At 43.1% G+C, this 24474-nt stretch overlaps 1 protein-coding gene across 1 annotated transcript in view; it reads right to left on the reverse strand.

The window, feature by feature from the left end:
• Positions 1 to 5462: 5462 nt before the first annotated feature.
• The window catches only part of LOC146630812 (myosin-10-like), a 65161-nt gene continuing 46149 nt past the window's right edge, over positions 5463 to 24474 (reverse strand). The window contains exons 19-45 of the mRNA XM_085354970.1: positions 21567 to 21760; positions 21333 to 21454; positions 20804 to 20873; positions 19724 to 19884; positions 18333 to 18441; positions 17821 to 17952; positions 17456 to 17662; positions 16802 to 16939; positions 15129 to 15252; positions 14549 to 14720; positions 12146 to 12358; positions 11848 to 11992; positions 11546 to 11752; positions 11354 to 11458; positions 10657 to 10809; positions 10042 to 10290; positions 9746 to 9958; positions 9392 to 9604; positions 9115 to 9276; positions 8900 to 9028; positions 8716 to 8804; positions 8451 to 8574; positions 8042 to 8131; positions 7369 to 7487; positions 7168 to 7276; positions 6904 to 7076; positions 5463 to 5955 (exon numbers count right to left, since the gene is read on the reverse strand). Coding sequence (XP_085211096.1) covers positions 5808 to 5955; positions 6904 to 7076; positions 7168 to 7276; positions 7369 to 7487; positions 8042 to 8131; positions 8451 to 8574; positions 8716 to 8804; positions 8900 to 9028; positions 9115 to 9276; positions 9392 to 9604; positions 9746 to 9958; positions 10042 to 10290; positions 10657 to 10809; positions 11354 to 11458; positions 11546 to 11752; positions 11848 to 11992; positions 12146 to 12358; positions 14549 to 14720; positions 15129 to 15252; positions 16802 to 16939; positions 17456 to 17662; positions 17821 to 17952; positions 18333 to 18441; positions 19724 to 19884; positions 20804 to 20873; positions 21333 to 21454; positions 21567 to 21760 — 4070 coding nt within the window. The 3' untranslated portion in view covers positions 5463 to 5807. The remainder of the gene's footprint in view (positions 5956 to 6903; positions 7077 to 7167; positions 7277 to 7368; positions 7488 to 8041; positions 8132 to 8450; positions 8575 to 8715; positions 8805 to 8899; positions 9029 to 9114; positions 9277 to 9391; positions 9605 to 9745; positions 9959 to 10041; positions 10291 to 10656; positions 10810 to 11353; positions 11459 to 11545; positions 11753 to 11847; positions 11993 to 12145; positions 12359 to 14548; positions 14721 to 15128; positions 15253 to 16801; positions 16940 to 17455; positions 17663 to 17820; positions 17953 to 18332; positions 18442 to 19723; positions 19885 to 20803; positions 20874 to 21332; positions 21455 to 21566; positions 21761 to 24474) is intronic.

Genomic DNA, 24474 nt, shown 5'->3' on the forward strand with positions numbered 1-24474 from the left:
TTGGTCGTTGGGGTCTTAGGGCGTAGCATTTAGTTTGTGGTCTTGGAGAGCTGAATCATGGTTGTCCAACTCTACAGGTGTAATAGCATATCAGAAAGTTTAATTTCTCCCATATGCTAATTATATACAGGGATGAGTGATGGGCATGGAATGGTGATCTTTGCATTGGACTCTTTGCTTCCCCGTTTGACCGATGAAAGAGGCATGAACCCACAGGCATTGTGTAGGAGGTTGACACATTTCTTGTCAAACTATTTCATTGCAATCAGACCTTCATCAGACCTGTAATACCAGGCTCCATGGCCCTTCTTTATCAGGTCTTTGTCTGCCATCAGGGGAGCTCCACCAGTGCAGTTTGGTCATACAGTACCAGTGCAGTTTGGTCATACAGTACCAATGCACCTGACACCCAATGAGGTGTGCAAGCTCTGGACCAAGCTGCAACTTGTGAAGCGCGGAGGTTCTTTTATGGGTTTGCATACTGTTTTTTACAACTTTGGCCCCTGAGAGGTAGCTTCTGTTAGAGCAGGGCGATATGGCCAAAAATATTTATCACGATATATATTTGAAAATTTGCGATAACGATATAACTGACGATATAATTGATGCGAGACAAAATACAACTCCACAACATTACTAGCGCAAAAAGACAACCTTCCATTTATTTTCACTTAAACAAGAAGCTGGTTTTTATGTACATTAAAGCTTTATAAAAATGTAACAGTGCAAATGCAAATTCCTTGCTGAAAGTTTAACCAAAAGGCATTTCCAGTAGAAATGGGCTGACATATCCTGAGCATAACCATGTATAATATCCACTGAAGTTAAAAAGAGGTGCTTTGCAACATTAAACTGCAGTGTGCAGTACGTATTTTTCGGACCGTAAGGTGCACGGGATTATAAGGCACATTAAGCGAAACAAAGCAGTCAGATAAATCAAACTTTATTAAACTCATTCTTCTTGCTTCCTCCACTTCTGTACCATTGATTCATTAATGTTGAATTCTCTGGCAGCTGCTCTATTCCCATGTTGTTGCAGTATATTAATGACTAACCTCGTATTGTGGATGGATTATCTCAGTTGTTCTCCTGACTGAAGATTGGTCCTTTTACAGCATCCTGCCATGCGATTGCATTTGTTTCTAACCATGAGGAACCTTCACGTTAATTTTTATAAGTGGAAAAGTGTTAGTGTTCGTCCTCCAGCTTCACTGTTTATGTTATGCTAACATAGCTGTGTCGCTAGCGATCACGTAGCACATAATTATATACCAGCTAGCCCAACTTCAGTAACCCTACAAACGTCACTGCTGTTTAGTTTCCTGTCTTCATTTATGTTGGAAGTGATAGCAGAGCTGTACGTTTGATCTTTTTCAGAAATCTCTCAGTCAGAACATGCTATATCATGCTTAGGTAACTAGCGAAACTAGCGAGCTAACTTCCGCTAGCTTCCTGCTAGCTTCTAACTCCGTTAAATGTAATACATTTTGTTTTCATGGATGCCTGGAAGTTAAACTTCATAGTTACACCTGGTAAAGCAGCAATGCTGATCGTTTTATTAAAGATGAAAGAATTTAGACAGTTTTTAACTCTTAGTGATGCTGCAGTGTTCGTTTGACCTGAAGCATACGGAGTTTAGGACCGAGATTACTCCCAGATTTAAGGGCATCTTAGTCCGACGGCCGCTTGCATGTTCTGCAAAAAAAATGTGCTTTGTCGTGTATCTGACGGACAAACACCAAACCAGTTCCACATCACTGAAGTTGCACCATTTTTACAAACCAATTCTGGTTCATCTGTTTCACTCAACAATCGGCCATGTGCGTATGAAAACAAAGGCACTGCGCATGCGCGTTTTACTCATATTCTATCGCGATATTTCATTTTCCTATCGTAGCCTAACATTATACCGGTATTACCGTGAACGGTATAATATGGCCCAGCCCTAGCTTCTGTTCCTTTTCACTCAGGGGAGCATTGAAGAATGTAGACCCCCCTTGATACAGCAGCAATTTGTGGATGATGCCAGATGAACTTGCTTGGCAGAACAATTTAAAGCCTCACTCATCTGGTTTGTTGGCAATATACTGGTGGAGAGTGCCAGCCCTTGTGGCTTCATACGAAACCATGACCTCAAACACACTGTGGTTGAAGGTGGATGGTATCATGAGTATCATGCCACAGGACCATGTGATTTTTAGCCATATAATTGTTTAGCGTCCATATAGTACTTGTTCAACATGAAATTATAATTTTGAAAACTTAATATTAATTTACCAGCTACTGTAATTTGATTAAACGGTAATCAGTTGTGATATTTGTGATTCCTACGTTATTCTTGATTTTTTTTTTACAATATTTACTAATATTAACTCAGAATGTTACAAAAATGACTTACTACTATTTCAGCATATTCTTGCTGTGCTAACACTTAATGTGATTTATCAATAGCAATGGATAAACAAAATGGGTCTAATGGTCTGATTTTATGGCAAATAATCAAGTTTAATAACCTAAATGTTATTAAAATTGATTATGTTAGCATTAGCACCATAAAGGGCCAAATCAACCGTTTGGTTGACCACTTTAAAAAAAAATAAATTAAACACTTAATTTCACTTTTTTAATGCTGTCAAGTGACATATATCTGTTTAGTAAGTCCTCTAACACTATCATATATCAAAAAATTATATCTTCCTACCTTAGTTTCATCAAAAACATTCACAATATGTTGGATGGTTTTTTGTTTCTGACTTCCTGGTTGGGAGAGCCAACAGTTTCCGTTCACAGTGCCTTCTGGTGGATTTCTTTGGCATTACAGATGAAAAACCAATTGGTAGAAAAGACTCAACAAGATAGGTCAATTTCAGTGAAAGCCTCAGTTAGATATAGGGCCTGAAAATGTGCTCTACCAATTGGTTGACCAGAACGCTAAAGGGTTAATGACACAAGCCTAAAAATAACCAGTTTGTTAAAAAGGAGACAGAAAATACGAGAGCAGAGTAACAGTTACAATGAATATGCTTTATTTTCCTTTTACAAAAACAGAAAAAAATCACCGTCTAGAAATACAGGTATACAAGAAATAACAATGATGAGAGTATTTGCAGTTGAACGCCTGGTTGTCAACAGCCAGCTGGGTGATAATAATAGTAATAATAATTATAATAATAATAAAAGAAAACAGAGTTGACTACTAGTGAATGTTAAAGCTTCCAACCAAATTGCATCCTGTGCAGCGCATCAGTTCCCACAGTAATGTGCTAAGCCTTCGCCTGAGGGGGAGAAACGAGCTTAGCATGAGAGTAACGTGGGGAAATGAGGCCGCAGAGGGCTCCGCTTCTCGTGTTAGTTTAATCATAATACTGTAATACTGACTCTGACCCACACGCTCTAGCTAGGATGATATTACAAACGCAGAGGTACACGGTGGATATGATGATACGAAGCACGGCGACAATACAAAAGAAAAGAAAGCAAAATGAAGTGTTGAGTATCTTCTTCTTGATGTACCTGTTACACCTCTGTGAGGAAGCTTTGCCCGCTTATGTTCTTATTTAGTGTCTAAGGCACTTTTAAAGAAACATACTGTTTAGTGTTGACGTTTGAGGAGGGAGGGGGGCACAGGAGTCTGCCATTAATGGGCACAGGTGGTGGATATGGGAGCCCTGGCGTGTGGTTTTCACACTGTGGAGGCTGCTGGAGATAAAGCAGAACTAAGAAAAAAACCTCTTGAATTCAGACAACCTGTAATGAACGAAGAACAAGTGCTTGATCGGATCTGTCAGAGGTCTGAAGATTTGGGATTAAAGTCGCAAAATATAGTTTGTATCTGCTGATTTGTGTTTCACTGCTGTTCTGAGGGGTTTTTCCAGCACACTCTGTTAATCATTTTGCTGAAGAAAGAAAAATATTTTCTTTAAACTTTTGAGATCTGTTTTTATTTGGAATTACAAACCGGTGCAGACAAGAAGTATTTAAGGGGAACTCGACTGATGTCTTTAAAATAAATGGACCCAAACTGATGCACTAAAACCACCATTACTCCTCATGGTGCCTACATTACCCACAATGCAACTTAACCATTGCAATACAGAGAGGAGTGTAGACTACAGAGTCAGACTCTGTTCCAACTCCATCTACACTTTTAAACTTGTCTTGCGCTGAAAGCAGCCTGTAATGCCTGTTTCATTCACATATTTAATATAGGCGACATTAATACTCAGGGTTACATGTCAACCAAGCTTCCTGCTGCCATCCTTATGGGACTTTTGCCCACATTTGGCCTGTATTAGATTCTCAGATGAGCTCTCTCCTCCTCCTCCACGTATAAAGAAGCCAGCTGAGGTGTTCTGGGCGTGTCCTCCTGGAGGAGACCCCAGGGCTGACCCGTGACGCTCTAGAGAGATGAGGTTTTTGGGTTGGCCCAGGCAGACGAACATCTGTCTCAGGCACTTGAAACTTTTTGTCCGTGCTGGCTTAAAAATGTTAATATTTCTCCATTCAGCTGACAGTGAGTGTTTCAGTAACAGCAGTCGAGTGTTGTTAAATCACACCTTTGCTTCTTAAAGATCAGAGAAAAGCTAATGCTTGCTGAATGTTGACGTCTGCGATCTTGAATTTTTCAGTTTTATTTACAGTATATGTTTTACCAAATCATAGCATAAAGTCAATTTAAAGGTAATACAAAGCAAGGCTGAGCACAAACACTGTAAATGTGGTGATAAGGTGACTAGTTTTAATCTTCGCGTCTAATCGGAGCACGTGATTACAACCATTTAGTGTCGTACTGAGTGCAGCTTTAGTGCTTCCGGTTTGAGCTTCTTTCCTCTTTGTTGGCTTTAAGTTTGAATTCTCTGTGCATGTTCCAGCATTGGTGCATCATTCGCGGCTCGGGCCAATCCACAGGACAGGTCGTTAGCTTTAGATAACCAGTTAAAACCCAGCGAGACATTCTTTTATTACATGTTGAGATGAAGCCACAGAGAAAATATAATACCTCTTTTTTTTGTTTGTTTTCACAGTAATATACTTTCACTTGAGAGTCTGTGTTTTTCTATTGCATGTCCCGAGATGTTAGTTGTTCCCATAAGTGCTGCAGTGTAAAAGCCGAAAAAGAAACATCGTCAGAAAGAGACTCATGCAACAAAAGCAGCCGGCGCTGCCGTCCGGAGGCCACAGTGACCTTGGTTTGTGTGGGCTTTTAGGTTTTAGTCATTCAGAACACTGGATGGAGGGAGCGTGTCAGGTGAGAGATGGCTTTTGCATGACGAGTGAGCAGAACACTTAAAACACCAGAGTCAGACACTTTTCCTTGTAGTTCTGCATTTCCAGTATGAGTTGCGGCCACATGACGGACGTGATGTGCGCACACCTCACAACCTTTGCCTACACGCAGAGTTTCGTTTGTATAAAAAGCACTTTGTACCTAAAAAGCAGAGCAGATGATTTCTGATGGGACGGGTGGGACGGGGCAGGTGTAAGGGTTATGATGCTGAGATGATGCTGACGGACGAGCCAGGACTAGCAGCTTGTCAGAGGAGAACGGAGTAAGGCAGAAGTGTCCGTTTGTCCTGTGGCACTCCAGATCGGAGGCGTTCCTTGAGGAGGGTGGTGGATTTTCCCTGCAGATGTGACGGATGGAAAAAAAAAAGGGCTGTCAGGCATGCTCCGCCCAGCTTGAATAGAAACCTCTCATCGCTCTGATCTTCTGAGTGGATTGAGATGAGTCCATGTGGACTTTGGGGGTGGGGGAGACACAGTTGGGGAAAAGGGTGGGGTGAGGAAAGAGGCGGTCGCTGCTGCGGTTACTCGACGTTGGTGTTTGGCGTCTCGTTAAAGTCGCCGGAGCGGCTGTCTGCGTCGTCGTCTGACATGTCGACGGAGGCGCCGTCCAAGTTGAGGTTGCGCCGGCCTGAGCGGCCAGAGGAGAAGCTGCTGACTGGACCGCCACGCCTGGGCAGAACAAACAGAAGAAAGCTTTAAACCTCCAACATTTCAGAAAACATAGATTGTGGGATGACGAGATACCACTGTGGTGGAAGAAGAGCCGGGAGGTGATGTGATTGGCTTAAACGCAGGAAAACTGTTATTTTGAAAGACGTATGCGGTTCTCAGGAGCTCCAGCGGGCGCTAAGATCAACTATAAAAGTGAAACTGTGACCGCTGCTGACACAAATACATGCTAACATAACATAACATCACATTTACCGGTAACTGCATTTTCATTCATTATGATGGAGGATGGAGCAGACTGTAAACACACTGCAATGACAGCCACAGCTTCAAAACCTTAAGACTGACCAGTCTGGTAATAGTACCAGTGTAATCACTGGCGCTGTGTACCTGAACAAAGTGAAAGAGCTGCAGTAATATTAACTAAATGAGATCACATAGTTGTCTGACTACAGTTTAGTCAGACAGGAGCCTCCCTGGCTCCTCCAGTCTGTGTGATGAGGTATCCTCGGGCAAGACCCTGGACCCGAGTTTCCCCCGAAGCGTCCATCAGTGTGGATGGTTGGAAGAAGGTTGAATTAGACTTGTGGCAGAGAGTGCTAAAATAGAGTAGAAAGGTGATCTATAAGTACCAATCCATTTACTCAATCGCCTCCCGGCTCCATCACCATATTGGAGGAATGACATGCAGGAATGAGAGCTGTCAACATGATGAGGGTGTAGAGGGTGTAGTGGGAGGATTGGTGAAGTGAGTTTAGCAGATTCTTAAAATGAATAATAAGTTAAATGATCAAAACTTTGGCAAACAGCCTGACCCAGTAATAATGATCACGATTATTACTGGGTCAGGCTGTTTCCACTCTGTGTTTTTTATCTCTGCACTGTTTCGGTATCTAGTTCAGGTTCTGGGTTATTTTTAAAACCGGTTAATCGCCGTCCTCTTTGTACCTGAGGCGGTTCTTCAGTGAGGTGACCTCTCGGGTGAGACCCTCGCTGGCCTCGGTGGCATCGTCCAGCTCCCTCTGCAGCTTCCTGCGAGCGGCATTTGCTCTGGTGGCCTCCTCCTCCGCCTCCTCCAATTGACGCTTCAGCTGCTTCATGCGAGAGTTCGCCTTCTCCATCTGACGCACAGATGGAGGGTGAGAAGTTGTAGAGAACCGGCAGTGTGAATGCAGACGGAGCAAAGCCTAATCATTTCCTGTGTGTCTGTACCTGCTCCTTGTACTGGTCGGCATGACGACGCTCGTCCTCCACCTGCATCATCACCTCCTTCAGTTTCTTCTCTGTACGTCGGACGATTTTGTTGGCTGCCGCTCTCTCCCTGGAGGTTTAATAGCAGAAAACGTAAACATGACCAAATTATCGTAGTCTACTCAAAAGGATCTAAAATCTGCTCTTAAACATCTGGATTACTTGGCTTCCTGCTCCAGCTGCTCTTCCAGCTGCAGGATTTTGGCTTCCAGAGCAGTGATGGACGCCTTAAACTTTGACTTGACAGCCCCCTCCAGCTCTGCCAGCTTGGCCTTCAGCTCCTGTGTTCATGGTAACAGAGCAAATATTCAGTTTGTTAGTTTAGAGTTGTGATCAGGAGGTCCTGTTCATGCACCTGAAGGATCATGTTCTCGCGTATCTCCTGATCCCACTGGTGCATCTGTAACGTGCATCTGCAGCAGAGTTACAGTAGAGCTGCGGGTCAGAGAAACTGAATCTGGGGATCACATTGTGCTACTGAACCCCCAAATACGAAATGCTTGTGTCCTGATCTGCTGCCTCTAGTATAGATCAGGGGTGTCAAACATAAGGCCCGGGGGCCAGAATCGGCCTGGCAGGATTTGACAGGATTTGTAGTAGATAATGGCAGATGGTGGAAGAATAGAGCTGTGGTTTAGACCTCGGAGGAGACTGGTGGCAGCTCCCGGGCTGGGCTCACATGTACTAAAGAGAGGTGAAATGCTTAAAAACAAAGAAACAAAAACATGAGATGAGGTGTGGGAATGAAAAAGAGAACAGCTTGTAGTACAGGAGGGTGTAAACAGAAGGGAAATGAGAAAGATAAACACTGTAATAAGCTTCAAGTCTACGAGACCTTGTTTTGTCGCTCCAGCTGCTGGCGGGCGTTCTCACTCTTCTGCGCAGTGTTGCGCTCTGCTGCCAATTCAGTATTCAGGGTGTCGACCTGAGAGAGAGAGAGAGCGCGGCAGGCAGGTGAGAGGGATTGTGGGAAAAGGAGAGAGCAGACAAACACGTTGATGGGTGTTTTAATTTTACTGTGTTTAGTGTTTAAAAGAAACATTTGCACGCCACAAGTTTGTCTTATCCTTTCTCATCAATCAAGAGGTTTTTGGTACATCACTCTCTGTGTCACTCGCTTCACCCACCAACCTCCAGGAAACACTTGACAGCCAGTTAGGAAATAAAATTTTTTCCCTAGCAACCAGTAGCTGAATCACATCCAGATAAAGTTTGTGACACTGCTGATTATTTAGTGTGCCTACCTGCAGGTTGGCCTTTCTGAAGCGGTCGTTGAGCAGCTCCATGTTGCCCTGCTCCTCCTCCAGCTCCTCCTCCAGCTGGGTGATGCGAGCCTCCAGCCTCCGCTTCTCCTCCAGCAGCGACGACCTGACGCAGAGTTTCTATTAAATTTCTACTGATTTACAGCGATTGTAAGACTATAAAACAAATCATTTGATCCCTGAGGGGCACATAAAACCTGGCTAATTATTAATATGAAGTTTGGAAAAACTACATGTTCATACTGACTTTCCAGAAGCACTGCTGGAGATCTCGTCAGCCAGCTCATCCCTCTCCTGTTCAGCATGTCGACGGGCCCTCTCTGAAGCTGCGTGGTCCTGCGCAGACACACACACGAGATCATTTAGCATTTCAGACGTTACACACAAATAACTCTGATTATCACCACAAAAGGCAAAAGTCAGAACTTCACCTCCTGAAGCTGCAAGATTTCAGCTTCCAGACTCTTGAGTTTCTTCTCGTTCTCCTTGGACTGCGCGAAGATCTCATCCCGGGAGGCTCGGGCCTCCTCCAGCTCCCTCTGGTAGTCTTTCATCTGAGCCTGCAGGAGCAGCAACGTGATACGGACAAGCTTAGAGACTGAGATAATTGAAAATCAGGACAGACACTAAGCAAACATTTGCGTACCTGTAGTTTCCGGAGCTGTTTGATGGCCTCGTCCCTGCCTTTGCTGGCAGCTTCGATCTGACCCTCCAGCTCGTTCAGGTCCATCTCCAGCTTCTTCTTGGCTGCCACAGCCACAGATCTCTGCTTCCGCTCGTCCTCCAGCTCCGCCTCCATCTCACGTACCTGCAAGAAAAAAAACAACTTAATGCAAACACTGTCATTCTGATGATGTAAATGAAGATAAACTGCACATTAAAAATGTGGCGTCAGTCCTTCAAGATCATCGGCCACTTTGTACCTGTTTGACCAGCGCTCTTTTCTTCTCCTCGCCCTGCTCGTCTCTGGCCTGCAGGTCTCGGTCAAACTGAGCCTTCATGGCTTGCATGTTGACTTCCAGGCGGAGTTTGGCATCTTCTGTGGCCTGCAGCTCATCCTCCAGCTCCTCCAGCTGTGTTCTCATCTCCTCCACCTGCTGCTCCAACGTACGCTTGGACTTCTCCAGCTCATGGACCTGTGAGCAGCCAGAGGAGTGGCAAAAATGTGACACAGCTGCACAATAAACTTATGAAATCCTGAGATTTCAGGTCCTCAGGTATTTCTGTGAACATATCTTAATCAGCAGTGTCACTGGAGAGGTCAAAAGGTCACTCACATTCTTCCCCACATCATCCTTGGAGCTCATCAAGTCCTCCATTTCAGCACGAAGTTGTTTGTTAAACCGCTCCAGTTCTTCTTTGGCCTCCAAGGCCTCCTCCAGAGCTCTGGCCATCGACAGAGCCTTGGTCTCCTTCTCTCTGGCCTCTGCCTCAGCGCGATCGCGCTCCTCAGCGTAACGAGCAGAGATGGTCTTCTCCTCAGCCAACATCTAACATAGATAACAGAGCCTTCATTACACTGAACAAACCGTAAGAGACCTTCAATATCTCATCTCTGTTTGATCTCCGGTACCTGGTCAAACTTCTTTTGCTTCTTTTCCAGATTGGACACGATCTGTCTCTGGAGGTCCAGTTCCACCATCTGGTCATCCAGCTCCTGCTGCAGTCGGTTTTTAGTTTTCTCCATCTTGTCCAAAGACATTGTCTTCTCCTCCAGACGCTGGTTGGTGAGCTCCATGTCCTTCTGGAGTTTCCTCTTCACCTCCTCCAGACCCTCCATTGCTCCCACATCCTCCTCCAACTTCTTCTTTGTCTCAAACAGCTACAAAGACATTTTAAAAATATTTGTGACGTGACCTTTGCTGGCCCATCAGTGTGTGCTGGAGAGATAATCAGCTGAGGTTTACCTGCAGATGCTGAAGATGCTAATAATAGTTTTATTAATTATTAATCCAAACCACATGTTTTGAAGTGACTCAGATTTTCTCTTCATTTATCTGTGAAGCCTCACTGAGTTACAGTTGTCTGCACGCTGTGCTGCACCTGCTGCTACAGGTGCTCACAGCAGGTAAACAGCTGGAAACGGTTGCCGGGCCCTTCTCCTGGCACTCGGCTTCAGCGGTACCTCGAAGGTGTTTCTGCCTGACTGGTTTGTGTGCGTCAGATGTGCCCTACTGTGAATATGTACCTGAGCCTGCACGGTCTGCAGCTGTTTCTCAAGGCTGCGTCGTGCCTCCTCATCCTCTTCCTGCTGCTCCAGCAAGTTGTTCTTATCCGCCTCCAGCTGGCGGATTTGGCCGCTCAGGTTCAGCTTCTGACGCGTCTCCTCCTGCCGCAACTCCTACGCGCAAAAACCACGATCAGAAACGATGGTCAAAAGACAAACGAAAAGCAGTTACACCAGTTTTAGTCTTAATACGCTGATACTTTAGCAGAGGCTGTCCTCGTTGGATGTGTGTGAGAAATACAGAGGCGAAAGCTGATTGGCTTCACTAGAAAGCTTAATGTTGATTAACCTGAGGTCTGTCTAAAAAGCACAAACACATCACCAGCACCCAAAAGTATTAAACTATTATTATACTTTAAAGTTTTTTTTAAAATTAGTTTTTATTTATTTCTCAAGTCAGTTCAGGTTTATTTAGCTTCAGTATCTGTTTTACTTTTCAAAACTGTAATATGGACGTATTTGTCATTTTTTGATAACAGGTATATAAACAATTTACTTGTCTTAAATGTTTTTGTGGTTTTATTTCTGCTTATTTTTTATTAACCATAATAATCTTGCTCCACAGAGGATTTATCAGGTAAAATGATGATTTCTGAACACGTCTCCTGCAGCTCTGAAATCATCAGGCAGAAACGTTGATGCTGATGGTCTTTCGTACCTCAGAGTCTTGCAGTTTGCTGTTCAGGTTTTCAACTTCTTTAGCCAGCTTAACGCCCTTCTTCTCTGCCTCCTCCAGCAAAGTAGACACGTTGTCCAGCTCCGTCTGACAAACAAATGGAAACACATTAAACAAAACTTTCCCTTAAAAACGAAAAAGGAAAATCAGTCCCAACAATGAGTTGGCATTTACCTGGAGCTTGTGGGAGCGCTCGGCCAGCTCTCCCTTGGCTCTCTCCACCTCGGTGGCCCTGGCCAATGACTCCTGCAGCTGAGCCTCCAGCTTCTTCCTCTTGTGCTCCGACTCAGTCTTTGCCTGCTGCAGAGCCTTCACTTCACAGACCAGCTCTTTGTTGTCATTCTCCAGGCACTGCTTGTTCTTCTCCAGGTTGGCCTTGAACTGCACAGATCAAATAAAAATAAAAAAAAGCTTTTAGTGACATGTATGAAGGTAAACTGAAGACCTTAAAGGTTAGAAAGGTTTGAGCAGCTCACCCTCTTGGCCTGCTCCAACTGTTCGGACAGTTCCTCGAGCGTTGTGGCGTGCCTCTGCCTCATGTCCTGGATCTGAGCCTCGTGGTTTTTGGTCTCCTCGTCAATGGCCTTCTTCAGCTCTGCCACCTCCAGCTCTCGCTTGCTCCTGAAGATCATCCACGTGGGAAACAGTTAAAAACACAGGACTGCATATAAAGATGGACGCAGACTGAAGTCTATAGAACAGAGAGTGCTACCTGACGTATAACAACTGTGAGGTTCACTTTCTCATCACTGATAAATGAGCATTAATGAGCACCTGAGTTCCTGCTGGGCGGCCGTGGTATCTAGTGTGTCCTCCAGCTCAGTCTTCAGAGCTTCCAGCTCCTCACTCAGGTCTCTCTTGAGTTTCTCAGCTTTACTTCGACACATCTTCTCAGACTCCAGATCCTCCTGAAGCTCCGCTATTTGCGCCTGCAGCTCCCGAATCTGCTTCAAAGCGTTGTTCTTTTGCACCGACTCCTCATCACACCTAGTTGGAGACCCACAAACACGTCAGTTTTTCCAAGCAGGTCTTAATCAGAGAATTAAATAAAATTCAAACATTTTCTCAAACCTTCAACTGATGATCTGCATTTCTACATTTCCTTTTTTCTCTCTATATCACATTTGTATCTTCAATTCAGACGTCATTCAGAAGACATTAAACAGACTTCCTCACTCGAACATCCTTCACTGCTCTTTACACTTCACACAATTTAGATCCTTAGCATTTAATGTTTTCATGCTCGTAAGTGTGCAAGGCCCCTTTTTGGGTTTGAGTTCAGTAAATTTCATCATCACAGGATGAGCTTGAGGGTCCAGGTGGATGTTATTTTTCCTGTTGGTGCAGACACAACACTACAATGAACCGACATGTATGCAGACGTCAAACAACGACAGTGACGCAGAAGCTCATCGCAGCAAAATTCACTGGTTAATGTAATGTGTGAAGTACTGAGTGAAAGCAATCATTTTTCTTGTCAGTGGTTTGCTGTTTCGCACCAACTGATGAGCTGGAAAGTCCACTGAGAACAACAAATATGACCAAATATGACTGTGTGCAGAGTTTGATTAAGGAAAAAAAAAATGAAGTGAATTCAATGAAAGGTAAGTCCCTGCTGTCCTTTCAAGGATGAGATAGCCACCTGTGCACACATGGTGGCAGTGTGGCGAACTGTTTACAGCTGAAGCTGTGTGTGAGTGTATGTGTTCCTCATCAGAAGAGGAAAATGTGATGGGACTGCTGATTTGTTTGCAGCTGGATGTGCGTTCCTGCGACATTCCTCACTAATGTAGAAATCTGCTGATTAAACACACCGAACGTCAAAATGATTCAGTTTTATAATTAACACAGTGAGACCGCTTTGATTAAAAGCACTAATGACTCCCATATAATTGCAATGCTCCGTTTTCCAATCTGTCAAAGATGACAGGATTGTTCTCAGAATAGCTGCTGAACTCAAAATGAAGCACATCAGCTTTAATGAAAGCCTAATTACGTGCGGCTGTGACTAAACCGATGATTTCTGTGTGTGAAATTGGTCGGGCAGATGTTTACCATCAAACCCCGTGTCTGCTGAACGGAGGGGAGCACTGAGAAGTCCCATTAAAGTGATCAGAGCTGACCTTCAGAGGAAAACACCTCCACAGCTGTTTACCTCATTAGCAGTTTTATGAAGGATAAATATGGAAAACAAATCAAACATAAAAGCAAATGTGGACATTTAACCGCTGTGGAAAATAAATACATAAAGAAAATATTTAGCTGGAGGTTAGATGCAAACAGTACCAGGTGGAGGAGATGCAACATCTAAAGTATGAGAAGCTAATATTCACTCCATACGACTCGTGATCCATCTTAAGAGAAGAAGTAATATTAACAGAATATATCCATCTGCCTGTGTGATATACGTCTTGTGTGGTATCATGTGCTTTAAGAGCTGTTAAAACATGATGACAGCCCGTTTTCGCTCTTGACTCCTTGTGCACGCAGCGCATCAATCAACATCATGTAACATCAATCAACATCATGTAACATGTAACTGTAACTTTGGTCGTTGCTGTGCTTTTTTTGGAAGTCGAATTTCCCAGAGGAACCCACCCGAGGGATTAATAAAGTTCTATCTTATCTTATCTTATCTTATCTTATCTTATCAGTGTGCCTGTAATCAGACGCGGCTGCCCCGAGACGAAAGGTCCGAGCCGCCGTCGCTTGAGGAAACGCCACAGAGTGCCTGAGTGCTGAAGCACGTTCGCTGCTTTAATTTCGCAGTTGCACGTGTTTCTGTTATTGAATGGCTATTTCAGACTAACGATGGAGTGCTGTTGTCATGGAAACGGGAAGCAGTGCAGTATAGTTGCGCGTGAGGATTTATGTTCCTGAAATGAGCAACACTAGCAGTTACACATTACCACACAAGCGTAGGTTTGCAGAGAGCAGCTATAAAAATACTTCAGCAAAAAAGTTGCTTTTTTTTTTTTTGTTTTTTTAATGTGGCGAAAAAACTAAATCGCGAGCTTTGTTCACAATCTGACTCACTGCTGCTGAGCTGCACCTCTCAGTAAATCTTCATATTGGCTTTTTAAAAATATTTTTTAAGAGGCGGTTTTGTGCTGGGACAGTGTTTACGTTTCGTGGAGGTTGTGTGACACACTCATTTTAATGTTTTTTACCACTGACCTGGCCAGAGCAGCCTGCAGCTCCTCCTCCTTTTTGGCCAGCTGGATCTTCAGCTCCTCTATCTGTGCCTGAAGCTCCGCAATCTGGTCCTGCAGGTCGGTCGTCTCGGCGTCCAGCTTGCGTTTGGCTTTCTCCAGCTCCTGACGTGTTTTCTCTTCTTTCTTTAAACGCTCTAAAGGGAAGCACAACCACAGAAACACAAATACAAAGGTGGTCACTGATCATAACAAACTTTTCTGTTTGGAGTTAAACTTTTTTTTTCCATCACTGAGTAAGCTCACAAGTTGTGCAGCAGCCATACAAGAAAAAGGCCATTTAGAAGGTGTGAAAACACAAACATGTAATCATATTAGCTGCTAATTAACTCGCTGTACAGTTGTAAACACTAAATGATTAACAGTCATACTGCATGTCCCAAATGACCTCTGTGCTGTTCTATTTTTATGAAGTTTTGAACTTGCTGGCTTATTTAAACTCCAACACCACCCCCGTCTACCCTTTACACACAGCCCCTGTTTTGTGCCTGTCCTTTTTTTGGACCCCACATAGAGCTGGTAACAGCCTACTGGTAGCGTCTTACCCTCCAGGTCAACCATCATCATCTCCTGCTTGTTCTTGACCTTGCTGAGATTCTTTGCTTTTTCCTCCTCCTCAGTCAGCTGGGAGGTCATCTCGGCGATCCTGTCCTCCAGCAGCTTCTTCTCCTGTTGGGTTGAAAAAACCAAAAAAATCAAGACTCAAGACCTGCAACTGCTGTATAAACGCGAAAAGGTCTCAGTACTTTATTGCCAGGGGGTCAGTCCATGGATACTACTGAAATACTGAGAGCCTCCAAACAAATCCCCACAATTAAGTCAATCAAATAATACAGCAGTTGCCTCAAGGTCTCTACAATAATACAGAGGAAAAACAACAATCAGGCGACCCCCTGTGAGCAAGAATTTGGCGACAGTGGGAAGGAAAAACTCATTAGTTTTACCTTAATACCGTTTTGCAGGCTGCTTTCCCATCATTATTTTTAATCTTTTACTCTGCCTCAGGTGGCAGAACCTGAGGCAGAGCTTAGCTAACCCGATGTTTCAAACAAACTTTCTTCTGATTGTCTGCTCCTCTCAAAAAAACAGAGAAAGGATTAAGAGGCAGGCGAGTGATGCCTGCAGCTGTGTGGCTGAGATAATGATGAGATGGTAGCGGTTCTCTCTCAGTGACATAATTCAAACCCAAAAGTAGAAACAAATATCTGAAACTGAGTGTTTTTATCTTTCAGCTCATTCTTTGAACCTTTGGCCGTGTTTAACATGAGCATCCACCACTGCGATCATATATAAAGGTTCCCTGTGGTGGTATTTAGAGGCCTGACACTGAAAACTAAACCTTTGAGTTACAGACTTCTCTCTCTGCACACATTTACAAGTTTGGTTACAGACCAAATTGATTGAAACGTAAGTAAACAGCTCTCCACACACATTTATAAACTGCAGAATAACATTCCAGTTACCTGAATCTAGTATAATAAACTGTAATCACTGACTGAAAAATTGCAGGATCTTCTACTTTATCTGAGTTGCATCATTACACTTTACAGAGAACAGACAGATCAATGAGGAGGAACAGTCATGAGCTTCAAAGTCTTATTAACTGGTGGGACTATAACCAGCACCATCTATTAACTGTGCCATACAGCTAACCATTTCCTCTATTTAGCTTTGTGATGAGATTAGAAAGCAGATGGTAGACAGCAGCACCCTTCATTGCACAGGCAGCTATTGAAGGTAGCAGGCGACGCGTCACCGTTAGGCAGAGGAAGAGCTGCAGCCGACGCTAATCAGTTTTAAGGCCTTCCTCAGTCTGAGTTTGTACTTGTTTCTGTCCAGCATCAGGCCCCTGTTCACTTATTAAGAAGTCTGTAATAACAGACTTCAGTTTCTAAATGTTTTGCTCAGATGTTTAAAGAACAGCATACAGTGTAATTTACTGCTGTCTCTGATGTTCACTGAGTTAACATGAAGTTTTATACAACATGTCTTGTTCACTCGTTCACACTAGCAGCATTCTATCTATCTTTCTATCTAACACTCACACTCTGATGAACGCTTCAGGAGCAACTCAGGGTTCAACATCTTGCCCAAGCATGCTTTAGCATGCAGGCTAGAACATCCAGCGCCGATAAGCCTTTAATGATTCCACCTTAAAGAGCTTCCTCTACTTTCTGGGTTTTGTTTGAACCTTCATTTTCAGCTAAAATTGCCTCACCTTGAGAAACTTGGAGTTTTGGTCCTCCAGCAGCAAAATGTCCTCCTCCATTTTCTTGATCTTCGACTCAGCGGTCACTTTGTCCAGCTGCAGTTTTTGTCTTGCAGCTTCCTCCTCATCCAGCTGCTCCTCCAGGTCCTGTAGGAAGAACACGGCACACAAACATTTGTAACATGAAGATGGCAAAATCTGCAGTTTCCATACAGATGGAAGTTTAACACACTCATTTCTTTAAAGCCCAAAATCACAACCACGTCTGTACAGATTAAATATTTATGACCAAGTGATCTCGAAGCAAAATAGGAAAAAAACATCCTCATTTTTAATGCTTCAAGTCACTTTAGAGTTAATCTGATTCATCAGCTTCTCTGGGTTTCATCCAATATACAAACTGAAGAACACAAACAAAAGAGATATCTCATTTAAAATAATCAAAGGTTAAAAAATAAAGCAAGGAAAAGTGTCTTTAGGATCATTTAATATTCAAATGAAAAAAATCATCTTTCACAAACAGATGATGGGTATGCCGACCTCAGTATTTGAAACTTAATGAGCATCCGTCATTGTTACAGTGTAAACACTTAGCTGGATGTTGAAGCATCAAATAGAAAAATAAGAGTGTTTCAAACTATATAAAGAGGAGATGACGTAAACCTGGATGTGCGACTGCATCTTCTTCTTCTCATTCTGCAGACTCTGGTTCCTCTCCTCCTCCTCCTCCACCCTGGACTCCAGGTCGTGAAGGATCTCCTCCAGCTCTTGCTTCCTGGAGAGGAGACGAACTCTCATCTCTTCAGCCTCGGCGAACAGCTCCGTCTCCGCGTGGAGCTGCTCTGCTAAAATATTCTTCTCCTCGAGGAGCTGGAGAGAAGAAACAGTTCAGAAAATGTGTACCACCTTCACGGCTACAAGTCCTTCCAAAAACTATGAACGTGCAATTTCCCTGAAGCCGTCATCAATAGATTTTAATAAATTATAATTCAGGAGAAAGATTTACTTATAAGTTGAGATATTTTTACCTGCTGGTGTTTCCTCTCCATCTCCACCAGCTCATTTTCCACCTTAAGTTGCCTCTCCTTCACTTTTACCAGCTCCTCGTCTTTGGCTTGCAGCTCCTCCTCCTGCCTGGTGACCTGCAGCAGCGGCTTCACCTGAGTGAGAGAGGAACAAAATTAGACATTTTAAATACTAAACAGAATGAATACAATTTTTTTTTCACGGTCATACTGGCCGGTTAATGGTAGAAAGCCAGTAGTTTTACTACAGCAAGTAGCATTTTTCTTATTATCAGCACTTTCCTGCCATATGTAATTATTCCCTCTAATGTAATTAATGGATTAACATGATTAGGACCAAGCCGAGTTATATCAAACAGACTGACAGACTGTTTGGATTAAGAAATTCTGCCAGAGAAATCTGAACACTGATTTCTGAAAAAGTAGGGCCTTAGGGCTTTAGCAGAGTTGGAGGGCTGATACGAGCGATATAAGAGCCATCTTTTGCTGTCAGAGGTTGGTGTCGTGGTTCTCACCTTGGTGAAGAGTCTCCACCACTGCCAGTGTCGCAGCTTCAAATAAGCAGCACAGTTCCTCTGCAGGACCTTCAGGGCACTCAGCTGCTGCTGCTTCTTAGCGAAGGCTCTAAGAGAACAAAATGAGAGATCAATATCTGAGCTTTTTTGTTTTTGTTGCACTATAGCCGAGCGACATCAATTGACCACTTTTTTAAAATAATAATTTGTATGTTAGGGTGCACTGACATATCACCACCTTTCCGGTTAAAAAAACAAGACCGTAAGTGCACGTATGTGGTTAAGAGTGCAACTTTGTGCTGAGCAGTGCATGATGCGTTTTTGGAGCCTCCTGCAGCCTAAAGCAGAATTTTATGTTTCAGCAATGGTGGCATGTTTGCTCTCCACTGGCACTTTGGGGATGTCCCATCTGCGGAGAGGGAGTGTACAAAGTATGTGTTACAACCGGCCTGTGGGCCACTCTTGTTTGTGCTGTTGTTGGGCCGTCAGCCAGCCGCGGAGAAGAGCGAAATGTTAAGAACAGTGAACAGTGTCCACTGCAGCCACTGTTGTGCCTCTCATGTTGTATCTTCCGATCTCTGAAGTTTTTGATTTTTTCACAGTTCTTCCATTCCCGGTGAGCTTCCATTCTCCCTTCCTTATTTCGGAGCATTTTTCAAACAATCACCATTTGGCAGATGCAGAGGTCGTCCGCATCCAGAGTGAGTGAATCAAACAGGAAAGGTAAAATCGACGCAGAGCTCAAACTCGCTCTAACGCTCCCTAAAGCGGAAAAGCTTTCCAGATCTATTACCAACAGTTACCGAATGGTCTCATTTTCCAGCTGCGCATTTCATCATTGTATTTTAGACATGAATGATAACAGAATAATAATAGTGATGCTTCTTCTTTTGCGCAGCAATAAAAACGATGACCTGCACATCACTTCTATTTGATTTTCTTAATATGTTGAATACCCCGGGCTTAATAAAACATGGCAGAATATTTTGAAGCATTAAGATAAACATGCAAACAAACACCACAGATACATTTACACTTGCTGAACCAGTTGCCTCAGACCACCACGGGGGCTGGTTTGAGCAGCTGGATCTCCATCCCAAAGTGCACTCTGGGTTTCAAACCTTTACATTTGTTCTCACCATAGAAACTCAAAAATATAGGCTCTCCAGGGAGTCGTAAAAACTAATACACTGGGGTACAAGAATCCGCTAGAGGCTCTGATTGATTAAGCATGTGACAGGTGACTTACTAGCAATACTACAAGAAGGTCAGCCAGAGAGTACAGGAAAGGAAGGGGGCGCAAACGACCGAGTATTGTAGACTGTAGGATGTAAACTATTATATGGGAATAACCCATATGTAGCAGCACATACAGCGATATAAAGACTCACTTGCGGGCTAAGTATCCACGGCACACGGACTGGAAGTAGATGATTATGTCAGTGATCTTTAGGTCTCGCTCCTCCTCCAGATGAGCCAGAACACCAGTTCTGAAGAAGATCTTACTTTGACCAATCCGGAACAGGTTGGGGTCCAGCTCCAGGGCTTGGATCTATAAAAGGAACACAGTAAGTTGTAGATGAATAAACTGCACGGGCTTAAACAACCTCTACCACAGAGATTAATAGATTTATTCAAGTTACAAACTTTTAGCGTAGGTCAGGCCTGACTAACTCTTAGTGTCAATCCAGATCTAGATGAAGGAATTTTTTGGAAGGATTCTTTACCATTGCAAGATGAGGTCAGGCTGGACATTTCAGGCGACATATACACAAATGCATATAAAAATAAACAAAATACTGTGCTACCCCTCAGCATTTTGGTAGACGCACATATGGTATCAGGTTGGAGATCCTAGATGACGTCCTTCTTGAGTTATTGCATTCACAAACTGTCCATGTCACCCAATACCCCATCAGCCTTCTATGGCTGAGGGGTAAAATGGGGTAAAATGAAAACTGGTAGTTTGATGGCTTCCAAGAAAATGTCACAAATTTTCAGATCCAGAAATCGTTCTGGACCCAGGAACTCTATTCATATGTGGTGTGGAGGGAATTTCCACTCTTGGTTTGAGGTATGTGGCCTGATTTCTTTTGTTTAAGACTGAAAGCTGTTGTATTAATGAGAACTCTTGTCTAGTCAAGTTTAGAAAACATTTAAAAAGACAGTCAAAGGAGCTTTGACTGGATGACCTGGATGACTGAGAACCTTCACAGACATTTAAAAAGACAAATTAACATTTTGACAGCCCCTCCAGGTTGACTGTCCAGTCAGTGCTCGTCCTGGGCATATTCAAACCTGTAAATGTTTTTGCTTCTGTTTATGGGTTAAATGTAAAGTTTCCTTCAATCAGTGTGGATTGAGCCTTGAAGTCTGTTTCACTTTGTTTTTGGATGTGTCAGAAGTGTTCTCCTATCAGCAGTGGTGTATATATCCAACAACCATCACAGGATCAGGAAAGATAGCATTACCATTCTCTCACAGGCTTGTTTCCCATCCATGAAACCCTTGGGGATAGCGTTGGGTGTAAGGATTTCATATCTGTGTGCAAAGAGAACAAAGTGTGAATAAGTGAGTTTTCTTCTTGAAAAGAAAAAATAAAGAGTTAAAAATTTATTTACTTGGATGCTCAATCATCCAGGTAAGTAAATCACAAAAGGTTGATACTGTTCATCTGGACGTAGCACTTTCCGTGCTGTGATTGCAGCCGTTCCCCACCTCTCTGTGAATGGTTCTCAGGGCCATTGGTTGTTGATCAATGGTTGTTGATCAATGTTCATGACAATTTGCATAATAATGATCAAGGAACTGACCTCACAGCCCATTGTTCATTCAGTGGACTAGTTTCAGTCATTGTGCAGACTGGGGAAACCTGCAGTTAGCTGAGGCTGAAAAAGTCACTTGGATGAGTGATGAAACGTTTCTCCAAATGAAAACGCTACGTCCAGATGAACAGAATCAACCTTTTGGGAGTTAAAAAAAAGTGGTGATGTTTCTCACCGCTGTCTAAACTCCTGGAAGACGATGCGGTTGGGGAAGCCCTGTCTGCAGATACGAATCCCCTCCAAGACTCCGTTACACCTGAGCTGGTCCAGAACCAGGTGAGGCTCAAGTTTCCCAGCCTGAAGGAGGAAATGATACACTCTTAAATACAGAAACAGAAACTTTACCATATTTTATTTTTTTAAAGGAGTCCCAGACTTCCCACTTAAGTTAGATAGTAAAAGTATTTACTCTTTTTTCGTGGTTGGGGATGATGCAGCGGACAAAGTTGGGGTTGGTGTTCCTCAGTGTGGCCATAAGCTTAGTGAGTGACTCTTTGTAGAGCTGTCCCACCGTACGAAACATGCCCTTTTTCGTTTTGTAGGTGGCACCAAACGCCGTCTCGTTCATTCCTGCCACCTGGTCCAGTCCCACGATGCGGTCGACTGGAGGGGTGACGGGAACATATTATTGTGAGTCTGTGTATTTCTGAGATGGTCACCGCAGGAACAAGTGGTAGCAGCACGGTGGCATAATGTGGCTACATGACCGAGTGCAGATGAATGAAAACTATCAAATGAAGGCAGTCTACCAAAGCAGCAGTCAAGAGTCTAAAAGTATCGCTTGTTTCTGCAGGTGGAGATGAAACATTTAGCCAAACTGTTTCTTAGTTTAAACACTGTACACACACGACTCCGTGGTGAGAGGAACCTTTCTGTGGGTGTTCGATGGCGGCTAAATTCATGCTTTTCAATATTTCAGTGCCTTTGATAAAAAAAACAACAACTGCACTTTCATACTGCTAAGATAATAACATTAAAGTTATAATAAGAAAGTTTCGTAACTATAAGACAGCAAACAGTACATATACTTTTTGATAACTTCTTTTAAAAAGCATCACTCAGTGTTAACTCAGGGTTAACCATGACTAGCAAAATAAGAGAGAACTACACCTGTTACATTAATAAATAACTGAACGGTAATAATCAGCCGCCTCTTTAAGAGATCCTCTTGCCAAATGATTTTGAAGACACCAACAACAACATAAACAACAACAACTTTGCCAACAAGCGAGTCGTTATGGGAAACACGAGATGGGAAACGCCACGGGTAGCTGGTTAGCAGTGACTTAACCTTCTAAATAAGAGCGAGGGGGTTGTCAGTCAGTAAACTGATCATGGATGGTATTATTTTCTTAGATGATGAAAAAATAGAAACAAAAAATGCTAAAATTTGTCTCTTTTTATAGTGGGATGGGAAAATATATTAGAGTGGCCTGCCTCAGTAAAATATATGTGTGGGAAACAGAGGGAACAGCTAGATCCAAAACAGCTGGATTAATATAGTTTTCAGTTTTCTGTGGATTTTGTGGTGGATTTGGTGCTCTACCAGATATTTCTGAGAGCAGGATGGTGTATGCGTTCTTAAAATAAACTACAGTGTGAGTTGCTCTTGTGAAGGAACATACCTAAGTATAAACATGAGCACTTTTGAGTGATTTTTTCTTAAGATGAAGCGCTTTTGATTGTGGAAAAAAAAAATCAAGGTTTTGAAGAAAAAACAATAACTTTTCGGAGGTTAGGGCCACGGCAGTGGGACGACCTGTACTTGTGAGATCTACTTGCTTGTGGGTTTGAGCAGCTGAGGTAACTTTATGACACGTTATTGTGAGTCTGAACTTCATTTAAGACCCACAACTCGAACATGATGTATTTTGACCATCACGTTCTGCTTTTGAATGACCTCAACAAAACAAACAAACAAAAACAAACTAAACCCTTCATCATCACTATCCTCTTGTATATTATCATTTAACGGCCTGCTGTGCTTAAAAAACCTCCAGTATAACAGGAAATACTGATTTGAACTAAACCTGAAACCAGCTGTTAAACAGACTCAGACTCATGTTAGCAGTGAGACATCCCTGCCTCTGCCTGTTACGATGGACCTCAGGATGTGATCAACAGTAATTCCAACAGACAACTTTACACAAGCTTCACTGACAAAACCTAAAACCTGTAAGTCTTAACACCTGATTAAACACAGACTTTGGGTCATCTCATATAACAGGTGACCTCCTTAGAGTCAGCTGATTTGTTTGGAACAGTACTGGAAAAGTCTATCAGGGGGTGGGAGCAAGTGGACTGACCCATATGTCACTTATAAAAAGGGGTGTGTCATAAGTAGCTCACCATACTACATTACAAAATGTAACAAGAAAAAACACATTTATAATAACTTATATCTTAAAAACTGGAAAAGTAACAAAAAGCAAGTATTACTTATTCTATACAGATACCTTTGTCTCTCATTATTATTCAGTAATATTATTCAGTAATGTGTCATTTCAGTTTATTCAGTAAATAAGTCAGGCTGGAGGGTGAACGAGTTTAGAGTGCCTGTAAGTTTTAATAATCACACTGCAAGAGGGAGGGATGCAATATGCTGTGATTGATATTTTCCCCCCATCACTATTTATTAATGCCCCCGCAGTTAAATCATAATTACAATCACAGACTCCTGAGTTTAACCGAGGTGATACACGACCTGCTTTCTGGACCCTCCACAGTGATATGTGAGCTCAGAGCCAAAGCAAAATTCCACATCTGGTTTTAATTCTCTGCCACTGTGTCTAGGGACAGGAGGAAGGCGGGAAAATAATGTTATTAAATATTCTTCAGTAGAGTTTCAAATCCTTCATTTGCTTGTGGATGTTTCACATCACTGATGGGGGACAAAGGGAAGAATAAACAGCAATCAGACTCAGACACAGCTGCACTAGATTCCTGTTGCTTGCTTCAGGGCAGCTGGACATACAAAGATCACAAGACCCCATGTCAGCCCACTAACACACCGAAACAAATTAAAGCACACTGGTTCGACTAAAGAGAGACAATGACTATATTCTACTCTAGCTTATTTAGGAACTGGGCACTACTGCTTTTGGCTGAGACAAGGGAGCCATGCAGCCTGGAAGCAGATGGGAGCCACTGCAGCTATGACGGACATTGGCTGAAGCATGAAGCACAGAGCCAGATCTGGGCGGAAATGTACCAACAGGTCACTTTCAACTATGATTCTGGCCCAGCACGACCCAGTCATTCACCTGCCGGCTCATCCAGACTAGTGACACTGTCATAGAATGAGGCCCTTTGAATGG

Source organism: Diplotaxodon limnothrissa, linkage group LG6, assembly GCF_057381915.1.
Source record: "Diplotaxodon limnothrissa isolate DT_005_m linkage group LG6, D_limnothrissa_male_GT1.1, whole genome shotgun sequence".
NCBI classification, from domain to species: Eukaryota; Metazoa; Chordata; class Actinopteri; order Cichliformes; family Cichlidae; genus Diplotaxodon; species Diplotaxodon limnothrissa.